The following is a 21,281-nucleotide window of genomic DNA, read 5'->3' on the forward strand; positions in this document are numbered from 1 at the left end:
TCGTATCCCCAGGTATTTGTAATCCTCCACCATGTCCACACTGACCCCCTGGATGGAAAGATGGGTCACCGGTACCTTAGCTCTCCTCAGGTCTACCACCAGCTCCTTAGTCTTCAGAGATTTGGTAGATTTTAAAATAATACAAATTATGTATAAAGTTAAAAAAATGGACAGCTACCACAAAGTATCCAAAGGTTGTTTAAAATGAGAGAAAGTCAACATGATTTGAGAGGAACATGTATATTTCAAAAACAAAGGATAAGAACAAATGTAAAAAATCATTGTATTTCAGTCAGATGGGTGAATCTATGGAACAGTTGTAGTGAGAATTTAAAAACATGCACCACACTTAACGAGTTTAAAAAAACTATTTAAAAATAATTTAATGAACAAATATATAATACACGAATGGGAGTAAGGTAAATAAATGATATTTGGAATTGGATTTTATGTTAGAAGATTATTAATTTTTTTGTTTTGATGTGATGATTGACGTCAAATAAGTTATTGTATAAGTAAGGGGGTAGGCGTAATAAGCTGTAGCTTCAGCCTACACCCTTTCGGTCTGTTTTAAAGAATATCTGTTTTTTTGTTATAATTTTGTCCTATGAAATCATCGTTATAAAAATAATCGTTAAAAATTATGCTTTTTGTTATGTTTGTACTGACCAAAATAAATTTCATTCATTCATACCAATATAACCACTAGGGGACATACGGAACTTGTAGCCACTCTACAGACTGTGACTACTAGGGAACATACTAAACAGTTACATGTATGTAAGAACTACTTAAAATACAAGTAGATGATAATTGTTAAAACTGCAAAGAAAATAACAATTAAACAGTTTAATCTAAGAATTAAAAAGTTGGATCCAACACTCCCATGTTACAACTGTGAAGACATTGGCTGTGATAGAGTACAGGAGCAGAGACTACATCCCACCCTGTCTGCACAGGCCCGGCAGTAAATAGTCCCCATCAGCCATTACCTGGTGTGTGACAACATTGAGAAGGAATTGGAGTCCCAAAATGAAAAGTACTTGGAATATTGTTGTCAGTTCTGGAGATTTACCAGGATGCTGCCTGGATTAGAGAACATGTCTTCTGAGGAAAGGGCTTTTCTCTTTGGAGCTTAGTACAACAAGATGATAAGAGGCATAGGTAGAGTGGACCGCCAGCATCTTTTTCCTCAGGTAGAAATGGCTCATACAAAGGGACATTTATCATGACATCTAAAACTTTGACAAACTTCTACAGATGTGTATCGGAGAGTATATTGACTGTCTACATCACAGCCTGGTGTGGAAACACCAATGCCCTTGAATGGAAAATCCTATAAAATGTATTGGATACAGCCCAGTGCATCACAGGTAAAATCCTTTTCACCACTGAGCACGTCCACATGAAGCACTGTCAAAGGAAAGCAGCACCCATCATCAGGGACCCCCAGCACCCAAGACATGCTCTCTTCACTCTGCTGCCATTAGGGAGGAGGTACAGGAGCCTCAGGACTCACAACACCAGGTTCAGGAGGAGTTATTACCATCCATCCATCAGGCTCTTGAACCAGAGGGTGTAACTTCACTCAACCTCACTTGCCCCATCAGTTAAGTGTCCCCACAACCCATGGACTCTTCATCTCACCTTCTCGATATTTATTGCTTATTTATTTATTATTTTTCTTTCTTTCTTTTTGTATTTGCACAGTGATTGGACGCCCACAGTGGTGCAGCCTTTCATTGATTCTGTTATGGTTATTCTCCTATAGATTTACTGTGAGAAAATGAATCTCAGAGTTGTATATGTACTTTGATAATAAATTTACTTTGAACTTATGAACATAATTTCAATGTGGTTGTAGGAAAATATAGGGAACATGTCAAAGGTAGGTACTCAGAGCGGTGGGTGTGTGGAACGCCCTGCCAGGGGTGGTGTAAAGATAGATATATGAGGGGTATTTCAGAGACATTTAGATAGGTACGTGGATGATAGAAAAATGGAGGATTATGTTGGAGGAGGAGAAAGTGATTAACCTTGGAGTAGGTCAATAGGTTGGCACAAGGGGTCTGTACCGTGTAGTATCAGGTTTCTCTTGTGATGCAGAGAAATTGCTGAACCGCAGTGTTGAGTTAGAAACAGTCCTGCAGCTGTTACCTACCTACACCTTCCCTCGACCTGTTGCCCAGCAACCAGAGTCAACAGTGAGGCAGCCGGAGGCGGGAACCTTCTGCTCAGGCGGACTGCTCGTTCAGAAGTGAAGTGAAGTGAGAATTACTGACTGATCTGTGAAGAGAGTTCAGTGAACGTTCTATCAGACAGTTGTCACCCCCTCATGTTTGTCACAAACCCTCAGCAGACACCAGAAGGTCTGCTTTGCCTCAGCTGGTGACAGGTGGGAGGAATGGCAGCTGGAGAACCTGGAGGCTGGCCAACCTTTGAGAAGAACCCCCTTGAACTCACTGTTGACGATGTCTATGAAATCTCCTACGATGTTGGTTGCCAGTTCAGGGAAGTGAACGCCTCGAATAGTTCAAGGGCGGTTTCTGAGTTGAGTTTCAAGATACTGAGAGTTTTAGAAATGTTAGAAGCTCTCGTCAGTAAAGGACCGGTGACTCGAGAGGAACTGAAATTGGAGCGGGACCACCTGAAGGTCGAAGCAGAGAGACTCGTCAGAGCAATACAGGACAGAGAGACAGACACTGAGCACGAGGTATGGACAGACTTCAACCCCTGCCATACCTGAGCTTCAGCCAACCCTATGTTTAAACCCATGTCGCTGGCCAAGCTCTGTACGTGAGCAGCTCTTTGCAAAGTCTCTGAACCCTGAGAATTGGACAAATACCATAAGATTTATGAACAACAGCAGAATACAGCAGGTTTCCCTCTCTAACACAATGATGGAGTTCCAACAGTCATGTCTGTAACTCATAAAATCACTGGGTTAGAGGATGTGCTATAACGAGAGGTTGGACAAACTTGTGTTGTTTCTCTGGAGTGGTGGCGACTGAAGGGAGATCTGATTGGGGTTTATAAGATTATGAGAGCCATAGATAGAGTGGACAGGGAGTATCTTTCTCCAAGGGTTGAAATGTCTAATCCCAGAGGGCGTGCATTGACGGTGAGAAGGGGTAATTTCCAAGGAGATGTGGGGGTGTTTTTCACAGAGAGTGGTGGTACCTGGAATGCACTGCATGAGGTGGTGATAGAGGCAGAAACATTAGAGAATTTGAAGAGACATTTAGATAGGCCCAGTCCATCACAGGAAGAGCCCTCTGCACCATTGAGTATATCTACATGAAACGCTAGTGCAGGAAAGATCTTGAATCAAAGGGGATAACTTGATTTGCCCCGTCATTGAAATATTCCCACAGCCAATGGATTCACTTTCCAGGACGCTTCCTTTCATGTTCTTGATTATTTATTGCTTATTTATTTATTATTATTATTTCTTCCTGTTTGTATTTGCACAGTTTGTTGTCTTCTGCACTCTGTTTGAATGCCCAGGCTGATGCGGTCTTTCAATCCTGATGGCAGCAGCGAGAAGAGAGCATGTCCTGGGTGGTGGGGATCCCTGATGATGGATACTGCTTTCCTGTGACAGAACTCCTTGTAGATGTGCTCAGTGATGAGGGAGGGCTTTACCTGTGATGGACTGGGCCATATCGACTACTTTTTGTAGGATTTTCCTTTCAAGGTCATAGGTGTTTCCATACCAGGCCATGATGTGGCCAGACAGTATATTCTCCACTATACATCTATAGAAGTCTGTCAAAATTTTAGATTTCATGCTGATTCTTCACAAGCTTCCAAGAAAGTAGAGATGTTGCCATGATTTCTTCATAATTGCACTTATATGCTGGGCCCAGGACAGATTCTACGAAATAATAACACAGGGGAATTTAAAATTTCTGACTCTCCCACCTCTGATACCTCGATGAGGATTGGTTCAAGGACCTCCAGTTTCCTCCTCCTGAAGCCAATAATCAGCTCTTTGGTTTTGCTGGCATCGAGTGAAAGGTTGTAGTTGTTGTGGTACCACTCAGCCAGATTCTCAATCTCCCTCCTAAATGCTGATTCATCACCATCTTTGATTTGGCCAATGGCAGTGGTGTTGTCAGCAAACTTAAATATACCATTGGCGCCTCACAGTCATAAGTATAAAGTGAGTAAAGTGGGGGGCTAAGCACACAGCCTTGTGGTAAATCTGTGCTGAGGGAGATTGTGGAGGAGATGTTGTTGCCAATCCGAACTGACTGGGGTCTGCAAGTGAGGAAATTCAGGATCCAATTGCACAAGGAGGTATTGGGGCCAAGGTCTTGAAGGTTAGTGATTAGTTTTGAGGAGATGATAGTATTGAATGCTGAGCTGTAATGGATAAAGAGCATCCTGATGTGTACACCTTTGCTGTCCAGATGTTCCGGGGTTGAGTAACGAGCCAATGAAATGGTATCTGCTGTGGACCTGTTGTGTTGGTGGGCAAATTGGAGTGAATCCAAGACGTTCCTCAGGCAGGAGTTGATATGTTTCATCACCGACCTCTCAAAAGACTTCATCACTGTAGATGTAAGTGTTACTGGACCATAGGCATTTGAATGAGCAAGGCACAGAGGGAGATGTCTTAATGCAGTCAGTGGGATTAGTGCAAATAGGCACAATGTTGGATCAGACATCATGGATTGGTTCAATAAAAGTGGAACCCATCCTAGCCCTGACTAGCCAATCTCCCTGGCCTTTCCTCAGAGTTCTTTGCAATCTCTTACAAATATTCATTCCTTTTTGAGGGTTCCTTTGCATAAACAGGTCCCAAGACACAACAGGTCTCTGTGTAAAACTTTCTCCTTCCCTCTGGTTCGTTTGCAACCCCTGTCCTCTGGTTTAAGACATGAACTGAGTTTCAGCTGCCTTGTCTGTGAAATCAGCAGCTCCCATCTGCACTCTGCTGGCACAGGCTGCAGGGTCTGACAATCCATCCAGCAGGGACTGTGGGGGAAAGTACTTGTCTCACGTCAGAGGCCTCGCTGGACTCCACAGAAATCCCGACTAGGGTCTGTGCTTGGGATTCAGGTTTGGGCATTTGAGTTGACTGTGTAAGGGTCTCGTGTTCATACAGTTTAAAGTAAATTTATTATCAAGTACATACTACCGTATATATGTCACCATATACAACCCTGAAATTCATTTTCTTGTGGGCATTCACAGCAAATAGAGAGAAACACAATAGAAAAACCATGCACGACAGAGATGGCCAAACAACCCATGTGCAAAAAACAACAAACTGTGCAAATATAAAAAGAAAATAATAATTATAGAGTGATAGTCATAGAAAAGTACAGCACAGAAACAGTCCCATCGACCCGCACCACAGCCCTCCATACCCCTACATCCATGTACCTATCCAAGCTTAAACATTGAAATCAAATTCACACACACCATTTGAGCTGGCAGCTCGTTCCATACTCTCACAACCCTCTGAGTGAAGAAGTTTCCCCTCATGTTCCCCTTAAATGATTCACCTTTCACTCTAAACCCATGGCCTCTAGTTGTACTCACACCCAACCTCAGTGGGGGAAATATCTACTTCCATTTACCCCTCATAATTTTGCACACGTCTATCAAATCTCCCCGCAATTTTCTACACTCCAGGGAATAAAGTCCGAACCTACTCAATCTTTCTTATAACTCAGATCCTCCAGTCCTGGCAATATTCTTTAAAATTTTCTCTGTACTCTTTCAACCGTATTTACATCTTTCCTGTAAGTAAATAACCAGAACTGCAGGCAATACTCCAAATTTGGCCTCACCAATGTCTTATACAACTTCAACGTAACATCCTATCTCCTGTACTCAATAAGAAAATAAGAATATTATACAATATTAATTGTCCAATTACTTGTTTACAAATTATATATAAAATAGTAACATAATGCATCTCCCAGCTAAACACCACTCACTTGGATAACCAGATCAGGCTTACAGAAGAGCAGAAAGGATGCCCATAGGGGTATGAGAGGATGTGAAGAACAACTGATGATAGATTCCATAATGCTAAATCAAGCCGGGTGGAAAAGCAGAGATAATTCATGTTGCTACATTCACTAGCAAAAGCCATTTGATTCTTCCCCACAGTCATGGTTAATAGAAGTTCTTAATATATATAAATTAACCCCAATACTTGTGAAATTCTTGCAACATCTGATGAAGCCTTGGCATACTATAATCACTCACCAAAAAGAACAACTACCATTATCAAAATTAACCGAGGCATTTTCCAGGGCTACTCCCCAAACCCACTATGGTTTGTCTAGTTTTAAACCTGCACTCTAATTTACCTAATTTGATGAAAATGGGGTATCAAATCAGACAACCAAATGAATTATATCTTGACACATCTTGTATACATGGACGATTTGAAATTATATGCTCCTTCATCTGTAAAGCCAAAGCAATTAATTGAAATAATATTAGAGCTATTATCTAAAGATATAAACATGAACTTTGGACTAGATAAGTGCAGAACGTTAAGCATAAAGAAAGGTGCCATAGAGCTAGTAGAATACAAAGCAGAACAGCAGGATACAGTACAACCGATGGATGAATATGAAACATATAGGTATCTGGGATATCAACAAGCAAAGAAAATAGATCATAGTGCGATAAAGGAAAAACTTCCGACAGAATTTACTTCAAGGCTTAAGAAAATCTGCCAAACAGAGCTCAATAGTAAAAATATAACCAAGGCAATAAACACTTTTGCTACACCCATATTAACGTATTCTTTTGGCAGAATATCTTGGTCCGAAACCAATCTGGAAAGTTTACAAAGAAAAATAAGAACTAAAAAGACAAATTTCAGAAAACACTATGTGCACTCGAACACACTTAGATTAACACTACCTAGGACAGAACGGGGAAGAGGAATAACAGGCATTTACAAATATTTACACAACAATCAGATAAAACTTCTAAGGATAGATTTTCATCAATAAAAACAGGATTCAGCACTCAACGCGAGCATGTACAACTCTGATAAGTACACACTGCTAAATGAAAGCACGGCCCAGAAAAATGAAGAAATTATCCAATAGTTAACCAATGGAAGAGCATGAGTCTCCATGGAAGACATCCCCACATTTCTCAGCAGACAAGATATCGACGAGGACACGTCAAATGCCTGGCTCAGAGTTGGAGATCGCTTCCCAAAAACAGAGGTGTTCCATGTGGCAATACAGGACCAGGTGGTTAACACAAAAAAATGTCAAAAATACATAATAAAAGACAAACAAATTCATGATGATAAATGCAGAAAATGCCAAGGGAAACCAGAAAGAATCCAACACATTACAGGGTCCTGTAGCAGTTTAACTCAATCTCATTACTTACACCTGGCACAATCAAGTAGCAAACTTCATTCACCAAAAACTTACTTTAAAATACAACTCAATAAAGACACCATACCTTACCATAAATACAACCCTGAACCTGTTTTAAAGTCACAATCCTGCAAATTATATTATGACCTATCCATTATTACAGATAGAACAATCCATAATAACTATCCGGATATAATATTACAGGATTATCAAGCAAGAACAATTTACTTAATAGATATAGCCATTCCAAACACGCATAACATATAGAAATCAGTAAGTGTAAAACAACAGAAATATGCTGAATTAAAAACACAAAGCTGTATACTTTGATAATAAGATGAACCTTTGAATACCAAACACCACTGGAATAGTCTGAAAGTTCCTAGCAATTAAGAAATGAGTATGCTTGGCTATGCCCGTACCTCAGGTTTTAGACTATAAAACATAGGAGCAGAATTAGGTCATTTGGCCCATCGAGTCTGCTCCACCATTCAAACATGGCTGATCCTTTTTCTCCCCTCCTCAGCCCCACTCCCGGCCTTCTCCCTGTAACCTTTGAGGCTGTAGCCCAACGGTCCCCAAGCACCGGGCCGCGAGGAAACGATATGAGTCAACTGCACCTTTTCTCATTCCCTGTCACGCCCACTGTTGAGCTTGAACGCACACGAGGACATTACGCACGCGAGGACATTACGCACGCAAGGTCATTACCCACGCGTCATCCATGTCAGCGCGGGAAGGAGATCAACTCCTCGAGCTTACAAATGACGGCGGGCTGAAAAGTATGTTTGACGTAACATCTCTGCCAGCATTCCGGATCAAAGTCAAGGCTAAATATTCTGAGATAGCCACGAAAGCACTGAAAACGTTGCTTCCATTTCCAACATATCTCTGCAATGAATACAACAAAAACTAAACTGCCGTATAGACTGGACATAAGGAACCCCCTTCGAGTATCGCTGTCTCCCATCACCCCTCGACAGGACGGTGTTGTTGCAGGGAAATAAGTCCACGGCTCCCACTGATGCAGCGATATTGGTGTGTTGCAATGATTTTATATGTTCTGTCATGAACCCCGTGATAGGAATAAAGAACCAGCAGAGATGGAAAACACTTTGGAGTCCAGTATTGCTATAAACTAATAATATTTATTAGTGACTACGCAATACAGTAATATAAATGTAGATAAATCAAACAGCTTAGCAATAATTATATATATAAGTAAGTATATCAGTAAGTGTGGAAATATGTGTATGTAAAACCAAGCTTCTTTAAGTCTCGGGGTAAAAAGATACAGTCTTACGATGATGAGTAAAGTTCAGTTCAGTTCAGTTCATGGTATTGAGTTGAGTGGCGATGGAGAGAGAGGGAGAGATTTGAGTCTTCAGGTGAGCTGACACCGTCAATCTTCTCGTTGTCCTTCGAAATCCTTTACAAGTCACTGACTGTGACTTTAACAAGGGGGACCGGTTTTCTTTGGTGGAGCGATCCCCCAGGCGAGGGTGGACACATGGACAACTGCCCACCAGTCAACCACTTTTCCTTCCTTCCACTGTTAGAGCGATGGATCGATATGCCTGATCGATCCTCCAAACCCCACTTTTTCTGCGGGCACAACAATGCTCATTCAGTGTCCAGATCATGTGTCTGAGGTCTGTATCATCTGACCTCCTATTTATCTCACCGTACTGGGTACCACCTGTCATTCAAATAACTCCTCCTTCCTCTCTGTGAAGAAATGCGCAAGCAGGCGAACTGTCCTTGAACAAGTATCAACAACCTGCCTTCGGTTACCATAGCAACTTTCCAGCTGCTCAGTGCTGTCTCCAACTCCAAACTCAGTAGAAATCCAAAGTTACTTCCAGTGCCTTAAAGTGACAGTCCAACCGTTAATCTTCATCTCTCTCTCTCTCTTTTACAAACAAGCTGTTAAATAGCTCTCTCTCTCTCTCTTTTCAAAAGCACAGTTCATAGGGGTACCTCAGGATCTCCTCACAGTTCATACTGGGAAAATATGCGCTGTGTGTTTAATATCCAAACGTTATTTAAAATCTTACGATGTTATTGACCTATAAGTGACTTATAATTGACTTATCACTACATTCATGCGAGGAAAATATGCGCTGTGTGTTTAATATTAAATTCGTTAGATAAACTCTTTTAGAAACGAAATTGAGTGTATTAGCCACTTATCACCTATTTTCCGGTTGTGATTAACACCCCCCCCCCGAACAGAATCGCCAAAAACGATTTGTAGCAAAAATCGGCACGTACACGCATGCACACTGGTGCTCGCGCAAGGCTTCATGGTCATGGTAGTCTTTCTTGGGGTAAACACAACGTATTTGACTGCTACTCTAGTCCATTGGCAACCCTACCCTCCTCCCCCACCCCTCGGTCGGCCGGTCCGCAAGAATATTGTCAATAATAAACCGGTCCGCAGTGCAAGAAAGGTTGGGGACCCCTGCTGTAGCCAATCAAGAACCTATCAATCTCGGTCTTAAATACACATAATGACCTGGTCTCCACAGCTGCCTGTGGTAACAAATTCCACAAATTCACCACTTCAGGCTAAAGAAATTTCTCTGCATCTTTGTTTTAAATGGATGCCCCTCTATCCTGAGGCTGTGTCCTCTTGTCCTCGACTCTCCCACCATGGCAAACATCCTCCCGTGCCTACTCTGTCTAGGCCTTTCAACCCTCCTCATCCTTCTAAGTTCCAGCGAGTGCAGGCACCTGAGCTATCAAATGTTCCTCGTATGATAACCCTTTTATTCCCTGAATCATCCTTGAAAACCTCCTCTGAACCCTGTCCAATGCCAGTACATCTTTTCTCAGATAAGGAGCCCAAAACCGTTCACAACATTCAAGGTGAGGCCTCACCAGTGCCTTATAAAGCCTCAGCATCACATCCCTGCTCTTGTATTCTAGACCTCTTAAAATGAATGCTAACATTGCATTTGCCTTCCTCACCACAGACTCTACCTGCAAGTTAGCTTTTAGGGTGTTCTGCACAAGGACTCCCAAGTTCCTTTGCATCTCAGAGTTTTGGATTTTCTCCCCATTCAGAAAATAGTCTGCACATTTATTTCTTCTACCAAAGTGCATGACAATTCATTTTCTTGCCCATTCTCCTAATCTGTCTAAGTCCTTCTGCAGCCTTCCTGTTTCCTCAACAGTGCCTGCCCCTCCACCAATCTATCTCTCTATCAAGTTTCAAATTGAACTCAATGATATTGTGATCACTTGCTTGTAAGTGTTCCTTTACCTTAAGCTCCCTAATCGCCTCTGGTTCATTACATAACACCCAATATAGCTGATCCCATTGTAGGCTCAACAACAAACTGCCCTAAAAAGCCATCTTGTAGGTACTCAACAAATTCAGTCTCCTGAAATCCATTACCAACCCGATTTTCCCAATCTACCTGCATGTTAAAATCTCCCATGACTATCATAACATTGCCCTTTTGACACACCTTTTCTGTTTCCCATTGTAATCTGTGGTCCACATCCCAGCTACTGTTTGGAGGCCTGTATATGAATGCCATCAGGGTCCTTTTATCCTTATCGTTTCTGAACTGAAACCTCAAGGATTCAACCTCTTCCAATCCTGTGTCACATCTTTTTAATAAATTTATGCCATTCTTTACCAACAGAGCCACGTCACTCCCTCTTTCTATCTTCCTATCCCTCCAATACAGTGTGTAACCTTGGACATTCAGCTCCCAACTACAACCATCCTTCAGCCATGATTCAGTGATGGCCACAACATCATACCTGACAATCTGTAATAGTGCAACGAGATCATCCACCTTATTTCTTATACTCAGTGCATTGAGATATAACACTCTGAGTGCTGAATTTGCTACCCTTTTTGATTCTGCTTTCCTAACACACTGATACTCACCCTGCTGGCTGCAACTTTGTCCTATCATCTGCCTGGCCTTTCTGACAGTCTAACTGCACACAATTTTTGTTTTGTTACCAACCATCCTATCCTTGAGTCCTTTCACTCCAGTTCCCATCCCTCTGCCAAATTAGCTTAAACCCTCCCCAACAGCCTTAACAAACCTGCCTGTGAGAATATTGGCCCCCTCAGATTCAGGTGTAACCCCGTCCCTTTTGTACAGGTCATACCTCCCCCCATGATCCAAGGACCTGAAGCCCTGCCCCCTGCACCAGCTTCTCAGCCACACATTTATCTACCATGTCATCTTGTTTCTACCCTCAATGGCACGTGGCACAGGTAACAACCAGAAATTAATACCCTGGAGGTCCTGCTTCTCAGCTTTCTACCTAGCTCTCTAAATTTTCTCTTCAGGACCTCTTTGCTTTTCCTTCCTGTGTCATTGGTACCAATATGCACCAGGACATCTGGCTGCTCTCCCTCCCCCTCCCATGTGTGGACACAATCTGAGACATCCCTGAACCTGGTACTTGGGAGGCAACGTACCATCTAGATGTCCCATTGGCATCCACAGAATCTCCTGTCCGTTCTGAAGTTGCAGAACCTGGGCCTCTGTAAATCCTTCTGCAATTGGATCCTCAACTTCCAAACCGAAAGACCACAGTCTGTGTGGATTGGTGATAACATCTCCTCCTCACTGGCAATCAACACTGGTGCACCTCAGGGATGTGTGCTTAACCCACTGCTCTACTCTCTATATATACCCATGACTGTGTGGCTAGGCATAGCTCAAGTACCATCTATAAATTTGATGACAATACAACCATTGTTGGCAGAATCTCAGGTGGTGATGATAGGGCATACAGGAGTGAGATATGCCAACTAGTAGAGTGGTGCCACAGCAAGAACCTGGCACTCAACATCAGTACGACGAAAGAGCTGACTGTGGACTTCAGGAAGGGTAAGATGAAGGAACACATACCAATCCTCATAGAGGTATCAGAAGGATACCTGCAAGGAAAAAGGGAAACTTAACAGAAACTTGCCTGGACACTCACCCAGAGCCAAAGCCTCTTCTGAGCCAAAGCCTGACACTCCCACTCTCCCCACTGGCCCACTCCAACAGAGGCCGCTCCACTTGTCCCTTCTGTATTTTTATTTACTCCCCTCTGCACTGCTCCAGCCACTGACTGGGCTGCCAGAATGACACCAAGTGCCTGCGAAGCTCTCCTTTTAAGCAGCTTTACCAGCTTGAGCTGAGAAAAAACAACAATAATAAATAAATACGCAATAAATGTCGAGAACACGAGTTGTAGAGTCCCTATGAGTGAGTTCATAGATTGTGGAATCAGTTCTGTGTCGGGGTGAGTGAAGTTGAGTGAAGTTATCCCTCTGGTTCCGGAGCCAGAATGGGACGAACACAACAGTAGTGGTCTCCTGTACCTTCTGGTTCCGTCACTCTTGATTTCGGTGTCTGGTTTCTCCCAGGAGATTCAGTATTCCACCACTGTGCTCTCTGTTTCACTTCTCAGAGATTGTTCGTCCATGGACTGCTTCACCCACTTAATGTTGTTTGGTTTCTGAAAACAGACCGGTGGAGTGGCCAAGAGCATCACAAGTGTAGAGGATCCGAATAGCCCACGGTTCACCTTCCAAGAACTGCGCGACGTGCTGGAGGATCGCAACAACCTTAAAGCTCGGCTTCTGACTACCCAAGCGGCCATCCAGGGTTATAAAAGGTGGGTCTAGTGAGGGAGATTTCCCTCCAGCTACACGATAGGCTCATGTAGACAAACCTCTGTCAGGAGCGTCTCCTGAAACGTCGACAACCCAAGAAGTTTCCCTCTCCACCATTTTTACTTCCGATATTGACATCTGCAGCATTTTAGTTCTGAGTCAGGCTCTGTGGAAGGGCCTGTGTTCCCATTACCAGGACCACATGTCCCAGTGAAAGGCCTGTGTTCTCATTATCGGGACAGCACGTCCCAGTGAAAGGTCTGTGTTCCCGTTATCGGGACAGCGCATCTCAGTGAAAGGCCTGTGTACCCGTTACTGGGACAGCATGTCCCAGTGAAAGGTCTGTGTTCCCATTACCAGGAGGGCGCATCCCAAAGAAAGGTCTGTGTTCTCGTTACCGGGACCACATGTCCCAGTGAAAGGCCAGTATTCCCGTTACCGGGAGGGCGCGTCCCAGTGAAAGGTCTGTGTTCCCATTACCGTAACGACATGTCCGAGTGAAAGGCCTGTGTTCCTGTTACCGGGACAGCGCGTCTCAGTGAAAGGCCTGTGTTCCCGTTACTGGGACGGCACGTCCCAGTGAAAGGCCCGTGTTCCCGTTAGCGGAACAGCACATCCCAGTGAAAGGCCTGTGTTCCCGTTACCGGGAGGGCGTGTCTCAGTGAAAGGCCTGTGTTCCCGTTACCGGGACAGCACATCTCAGTGAAAAGCCTGTGTTCCCATTACCGGGGCGGCGTGTTTCAGTGAATTCACTCACAGGACGTGAGCCGAGCTGGGAACCGGGGCAGTGATTGGTGAAGGTGCCTGACGGGAGCAGTTCTCATTCCTGATCACTGCCACACAGTCACAGAGCTCAGAAAAAGGCCCTTTGGCCCATCCAAGTTAGTCCCATTTGCCCATGTTTGCCCTCCACCCCCCCCCCATATCTCTCGGAGTCTGTCCTATCCATATACCCGTTGAAATGTGAGACCATAAAGACTTAGATCAAGTTTTCTCCTATTTGATTGTGACTAATTTCGTCCACCCCCCCCCCCAACCCTATATTCAATGGGTTTGAATGAGATCCCCTCCAGCGAGTATGGTCCCAGAGCCGTCAAGAACTCCTCATACGTTAACCCTTTCATTACCAGAATCGTGAAGTGGTGGGGTTGCGACAGGGAGACTGATCAATTGTCTTCCTCCTGAGGGGCAGAGTGGAGTGTTATTTGAATGTAGGATGTGACCAGAGAAGAAGCATGCCATGTAGCAGGAGACAGGCACCTCTGATCAGTAATGTAGAGCTGACGTGTTTCTGCCTCTTCCAGTGGAATCCCCATTCAGGAAGATCAGCACGAGGCGGAAACTGAAGACAGACCACGTCCGTGAGCTGGAAGCAGCTAAGCTACATCCACAGAGTCATACAGGACAGAAACAGGCCCTTTGGCCCATCGTCTGTGCTCTAGCCACCGAGCATACATTTACACTAATGCCATTGTCCGACACACCACCTGGCACTTCATCTGAATGACGTGAGGGTCACTCCCTCAGGCAGTGAGTTCCTGGCTTCAATCACCTTCTGCAGGGAGAAAATCCTTAAATCAGAATCGGTTTAATATCACTGGCATATGTCGTGAAATTTGTTGCATGCAGCAGCTGTACAATGCAATATATAGCACTAAAAACTGTGAATTACAGTAAGTGTATATATACCTTTAAAAAGTTAAATTAAATAAGTCATACAAAAATAGAAATAAAAAGTAGTGAGGTAGTGTCCAAGGGTTCAATGTCCATTCAGAAATCTGATGGCAGAGGGGAAGAAGCTGTTCCTGAATTGTTGAGTGTGTGTCTTCAGACTCCTGTACCTCCTTCCTGATGGTAGCAATGAGAACAAGGCATGACCAGGGTGATGGGGGTCCTTAATGATGAATTAGCCATGATGGAAATGCCAGAGAAGATTCAATGGGCCAAATGGCCTAATTTTGCTCCTATGTCTATGGATCAAAGGGCCTGTTTTCATGCTGTAAGACTATAATTCTTCATGTGGAGGATCTATCGCCAGGGCAACTTCAATAAGCAAAAGACACAGCGGAAAGAAGTTCTGTGAATCTGCTCATCTTCTCCCCCACAAATGGGAGAGCTGCCTTTAGCTGGGAAATCATTTAATTTGCATTGAATGTGTGTGGGTTTCACTTGTTTAAGACGAGTTGGCATAAAATCATTGTATAAATGTGGTAGGTGTGAGTTAATTTCAACAATTACTAATATATATTCAGAAAAAAAACCTAATATCTTGAAAATGGCTCATATAAAATAAAAACTGTACCTGCTTCAGGAAGAACTGCTTTTCTACAGAAACAGAGAAATTTCTGAATCTAAATTGGGGATTTCAGAGCAACACACTGTGGATAAAGATGGACGTGGATGAAGATGGGACATAGATGAAGATGGGATGTGGATGGAGATGGACTGTGGATGAAGATGAAACGTGGATAAAGATGGGATGTGGATGGAGATGGACATGGATGAAGATGGGATGTGGACGAAGCTGGGATGTGGATAAAGATGGGATGTGGATGGAGACGGGATGTGGATGGAGACGGGATGTGGATGGAGACGGGATGTGGATGGAGATGAACATGGATGAAGATGGGATGTGGATGGAGATGGACATGGATGAAGATGGGATATGGATGAAGATGGGATGTGGATGGAGATGGACATGAATGAAGTTGGGATGTGGATGGAGATGGATGAGGATGAAGATGGGACATGGATGAAGATGGGATGTGGATGGAGATGGATGTGGATAGAGATTGATGTGGATGGAGGTGGATGTGGATGAAGATGGGACGTGGATGAAGATGGGACATGGATGGAGATGGCCATGGATGAAGATGGACGTGGATGGAGAGGGACATGGATAAAGATGGGATGTCGATTAAGATGGATAAGGTCTGAGGATGTACCACAACTGGTCAGGACATAAGATTGTTTGTACTTTCTGCACCAACCTCCCCAGCATAGAAACCATTCACATTCATCCACATTCACAGTGGTAGATGTCACTGATGATGATATTAATAGTCCTTTATACAGAGACTTTTTCCAGGGCTACTATGTATTACAAAAAGCATGCACTTTGGTAGAAGAAATAAAAGTGTGGACAATTTTCTAAGTGGAGAGAAAATTCAAATATCAGAGGTGCAAAAGGACTTGGGAGTCCTTGTGCAGGATTCCCTAAAGATTAATTTGCAGGTTGAGTCGGTGGTGAGGAAGGCAAAGGCAATGTTAGCATTCATTTCTAGAGGACCAGAATATAAAAGCAAGTATGTAATGCTGAGGTTTTGTAAGGCACTCATAAGGCCTCACTTGGAGTATTGTGAGCAGTTTATGCTCCTATCTAAGAAGGAAGGTGCTGACATTGGAGAGGTTTCAAAGGAGGTTCAGGAAAGTGATTCCAGGAACAAAAGGGTTACCATATGAGGACCGATTTATGGCTCTGGGCCTGTACTCACTAGAACTCAAAAGAATAAGGGGGGAGGCTCTCATTAAAACCTATCAAATGTAGAAAGGCCTTGATAGAGTGGATGTTTTCTATGGTGGGGGAGTCTAGAACCAGAGGGCACAGCCTCAGAAAATGAGATTTATAACAGAGTTGAGAGGAATTTCCTTAGCCAGAGAGTGGAGAATCTGTGGAATTCATTGCCACACGGCTGTGGAGGTCAAGTCCTCTTTTAATTTAGCATATTTCTGGTATTTTTCACTTACCGATTTCTGTAAGTTGTGTGTGTTTGGAATAGCTATATCTATTAAATAAGTTGTCCTTGCTTGCTTATCCTGTAATATTATATCCTGATGGTTATTATGGATTGTCCTATCTGTCACAACTGATTGGTCATAATATAATTTGTGGTATTCTGACTCTAAAACTGGATCAGGCTTGTATTTATACTAAGGTGTGATTTCATTTATGAGTTTGTATTTTAAAGCAAGATTTTGGTGAATGTTGTTTGCTACTTGATTGTGTCTGTGTAAGTAATCTGATTGAGTTAAACTGCTGCAGGATCCAGTAATGTGTTGGATTGTTTCTGGTTTCTCTTGGCATTTTCTGCTTTTATCATCTTGAATTTGTTGTTCTTTAATTATGTACTTTTGATAATATTTTGATGTTACTCACCTGATCCCGTATTGCCACAAGGAACCCTTCTGTTCTGGGAAGTGTCTCCAACTCTGAGCCAGGCATTTGATGCTTCCTTATCAGCATCTAGTTTACTAGAAGTCTTCCATGGAGAGTTATGCTCTTCCCCTGGTTGACTTTTTGTTCTATGGTGATAATTTCTTCACTTTTCTGGATTGTTGTCTCATACAAGTTTACTGGTGTGTACTTCTTATCAGAATTGCATGGAGAACTGATTCCAGTTTCCGATGATGAAAGCATATCCTTAGAAGTTTTATTAGACTGTTATGTAGATTTTTAGTCTGATATTCTTCTTCCCCTTTCTATCCTAGGTAGTGTTAATCTAAGCACATTCAAATATACATAATGTTTTCTGAAATTTGTCACTTCAGTTCTTATTCTTTGTAAATTTTCCAGATCAGTATCAGACCAAGATATTATGCTGAAAGAATACATTAATATGGGTATAGCAAAAATGTTTATTGCCTTTGTTATACTTTTACTGTTGAGCTCTCTTTGGCAACTTTTTTTTAAAGCCTTGAAGTAAATTCTGTTATAAGTTTTATTATTATTACTTTTTGTATTTGCACAGTTCATCATCTTTTGAACACAAGTTGATTGCCCAAGGTGTGGTCTTTTATTGATTCTGTTATAGTTTTTATTTTTCTATAGATTTATTAAGTATGCCCACAATTAATCTCAGGGTTGTAGATGGTGACATATGGAGTTTGATAATAAATTTACTTTGAACCTTGATTGACATGATGAGTTGGGCTGAGGGGACAGTTTATGTGCTATAGAGCTCTACAAGTCTATATTCTCCAAGGACAGGGTGCTAGCAGAGTACAAAGAATATTCTAGAACAAATTGCATTTAACGCTTTCTCAACCTTGCTTGTATTCTCAGTGTCATTTGCTCCATCTCCTCCCCCTCAACGAGATGGCCATCGTCACCATCTACTTGCCCTGCACTCCAACTATAAATGCAACACAGGACTCTGCATTGTTTTCTTTTTTCTACCTCGATACAAGTACGTACCACAGGCTCAGTAAGAGCTGCAGCAAGTTGCAAATTCTGCCAGCTTCTTCATTGACACTAACCTCCCCTGCATCAAGGAGATCTTCAAATGGCAATGCCTCAAAAAGATGGCATCCATTATGAAGAACCCCTATCACCCAGGACATGGTCTCTTCTCATCGCTACCGTCAAGGAGGCAGTACAGGAGCCTGAAGATGCACACTCAAGGATTCAGGAACAGCTTCTTCCACCCTGCCAGATTTCTGAATGGACAATGAACCCATGAACACTACCTCAATATTTTTTCTTCTTTTTGCACTATTTGTTTTTAAATGTCTTATTGTAATTTATATATTATTATAACAAATAACAAATCTCACAACATATGCCTGTGCTTTTCACTGTATCTCTGTATGTGTGACAATAACAAAACAATTCCAGTCACCTCTCACTCACTTCCTCTGACAGAAGTCTATGCTGATACACAGCACTTGGTACAGTGGAACACCACAGCAGATCAGTCCCAACCCACCACTGAGCACATCTACACGGAGTGCCATTGCAGGAAAGCAGCATTTATCATCAGGGACCTCCACCACTCAGGAAATGCCCTCTCCTCCTTAAATTGCAGGCTGAATTTGATCACATGGCTCCTGAGGGTTCCTTTACCTTAAACTCCCTAATCAAATCTAGTTCATATCACAACACCCAATCCAGAATAGCTGACCGCCTAGTGAGCTCAAACACAAGCTGCTCTAAAAAGCCATCTTCTAGGTATTCTACAAATTCTCTCTCTTGGAAACCATATCAGCACTAACCTGATTTTCCCCAATATATCTGCATATTGGAATGCCCCATGACTGTTATAACTTTGCCCCTTTAACATGCATTTTCTGTTTCCTGTTGTAATTTGTAGCCCACATCCTGGTTACTGTTCAGAGGCCTGTATACAGCTCCCAGAGTCTTCTTACCCTTGCAGTTCCTTAACTCTGCCACACCGTTCCATACCTTCTGATTCCATGTCACCTCTTTTGAAGGAGTTGATTTCATGTTTACCAACAAAGCCACTCCATCCCCATCCCTTTGCCTACCTGCCTGTCATTTCAATACAAGGTGTATCCTTGGATGTTACGATCCCAACAATACTCTTCTTTCTGTCACAACTCAGTGATTCCCAAGTCATACCCACCAATCTTTAACTGCGCACAGTCTCAAGGCTGTAATTGCATCTACTCAATATTGATTTGAAAGCTGGAGGGAGGGGTGAATACTTGTGCAATCAATTATATTGTGTTTCATATTTGTATTCAAAAATCTTTTTTTGATGATCAGTGTCAAAAAAGTCAAATTAAATCCACTGTGATTCGATGTTATAAAACAATAAAACATGAAAATGCCCAAGGGGGAGGGGGAGAGGAATACTTTTTAAATAGGCATTGTACAACACTTTCAGTCCTGCGTTTGTCACGGCCATGTTAAACACCACATCAGATCTGCTGCTGTGCTTGTGTTGGCATTTGCTCATTCCCTTTGGAGACAGTGAATCAGCTCTGCCAGATCCTCTTTATATTTCCACTTCCTCTTCCAGTGAATCTACACCAGCTCCTAGCACAGCTCTGACAGGAAGCAATCTGGAGTTATGTGGATATTAATTCAAACAAGAGGCAGTCTTCACTTCTTAATGTAAACGTAAACAAGTTCAGTACACTTGCAATTAGCTTTCATTTTTCATTGTTTACTTCAATTTACAATGTCACTGTAACCATTGAAATTGTATTGCATCACCTGCTGTTGTTAACTTTGATCTTAAGGGTGTAAAAGATGTGCTACACCTTGGGTTTGTGAGCCTCTCCTGCCAGTCTCCAGAATGATGCCTGCTTGCTATGATGAATAAATACTTTTATATCATTAGCTTCAATGTCTCTCTGATCACAGTCACAAGCACCATCTCCCCCATTCTCACCTGCATACCCACTTACCATTCACCTACACAGAATTTGCCATTTAAATACCAGTGTACATTTTTGGGATGTGGGAGGGAATTGGAGCATTTGAAGGTCCCAGGGAGAACGTACAAACTCCACACAGAAAAGGGGGTTGGTATTGGGTACAGGAGGCCAGCACTGAATCTGTTGCTCCCAGAGGCCAGCTCGACTTGCTGCTCTGGAACGGTCCTTCAAATCGGTCTATTCCAAAGCCTGAAGGGCAAAGCCAGACGTCCAAGTGCAGAGCTCAGAGATTCCAGGGGCAGGAAGCTTGAAGACCGGTCAGCGAGTCTGGAGGCAAAGTTTGCGACACTGGAGGTTGCCAAGTTCCACCGTCTGCTGGTTTGAGGGGCCAGAGTCAAAGACTGGAGGCCTGTAGGCAGCCTGCCAGGGGTTGGAGGCAGGTCTGTGTGAGCGAGGGAGAGGGTGGAAAGGGGGCTCGAGTTGTTCTGCTGAACACTCTGGGCACGCTATGTTGGTAATGGAATGTGTGGCAACACTTGTGGGCTTACCCCCAACAATCCTCAGGTGTGTTAGTTAAGGCAAACAGCACACTTCACTGTATGTTTTGAGCTGCACACAACTAAATCCGAATCAACAGTTGCTCATTTGACCACAAGACAGAGCAGAATTAAGCCACTCGGTCTGCTTTGTCATTCCATCATGCATGATCATCCCTCCTCCTTCACATAACCTTTGATGCAATAACTAACCATGAACCTGTCAACCTCCGCTAAGACCGTAAAACACTGAGTGTGTTCCTTCAGGTTCCTGTACCTTCAACAAGCCCCCACTGCCCAGTTACACCCCTGGGACAAATTAACCTCCAGTACCAACCCGTACATTTTTGGACTGTAGGAAGAAATCCACACAGTCACAGGGAGAATGGACAAACTCCTTACAGACTGCAGCGGGAATTGAACCCCAGGTTGCTGGCTACTGTGGAATCCAGTGCCTGTGAAAGGCTCATTAAGTTTCCCCATGTACAACAGTTAACTATGGCCTTTGGCCCACCCCCACCCCCACCCCCACCCCCCCAACCAAAGGGTGTCAGAAGTTAAAAGAAAAAATGACCTGGGTATAAGATGTGGCTGACTCAGATTTAC

The 21,281-nt window shown here is 43.1% G+C and overlaps 1 protein-coding gene across 1 annotated transcript; it reads left to right on the forward strand.

Annotated features, from left to right (window-relative positions):
- Positions 1 to 2,404: 2,404 nt before the first annotated feature.
- rilpl2 (Rab interacting lysosomal protein-like 2) lies at positions 2,405 to 14,504 on the forward strand. Its single transcript, XM_063073204.1, has 3 exons — positions 2,405 to 2,713; positions 12,871 to 13,019; positions 14,322 to 14,504. The coding sequence occupies exons 1-3, from the start codon at positions 2,405 to 2,407 to the stop codon at positions 14,380 to 14,382; spliced, it is 519 nt and encodes a 172-aa protein (XP_062929274.1). The 3' UTR covers positions 14,383 to 14,504.
- Positions 14,505 to 21,281: the final 6,777 nt, after the last annotated feature.

The sequence above is a fragment of the Mobula hypostoma genome, chromosome 21 (genome assembly GCF_963921235.1).
Source record: "Mobula hypostoma chromosome 21, sMobHyp1.1, whole genome shotgun sequence".
In the NCBI taxonomy this organism is placed as follows: domain Eukaryota; kingdom Metazoa; phylum Chordata; class Chondrichthyes; order Myliobatiformes; family Myliobatidae; genus Mobula; species Mobula hypostoma.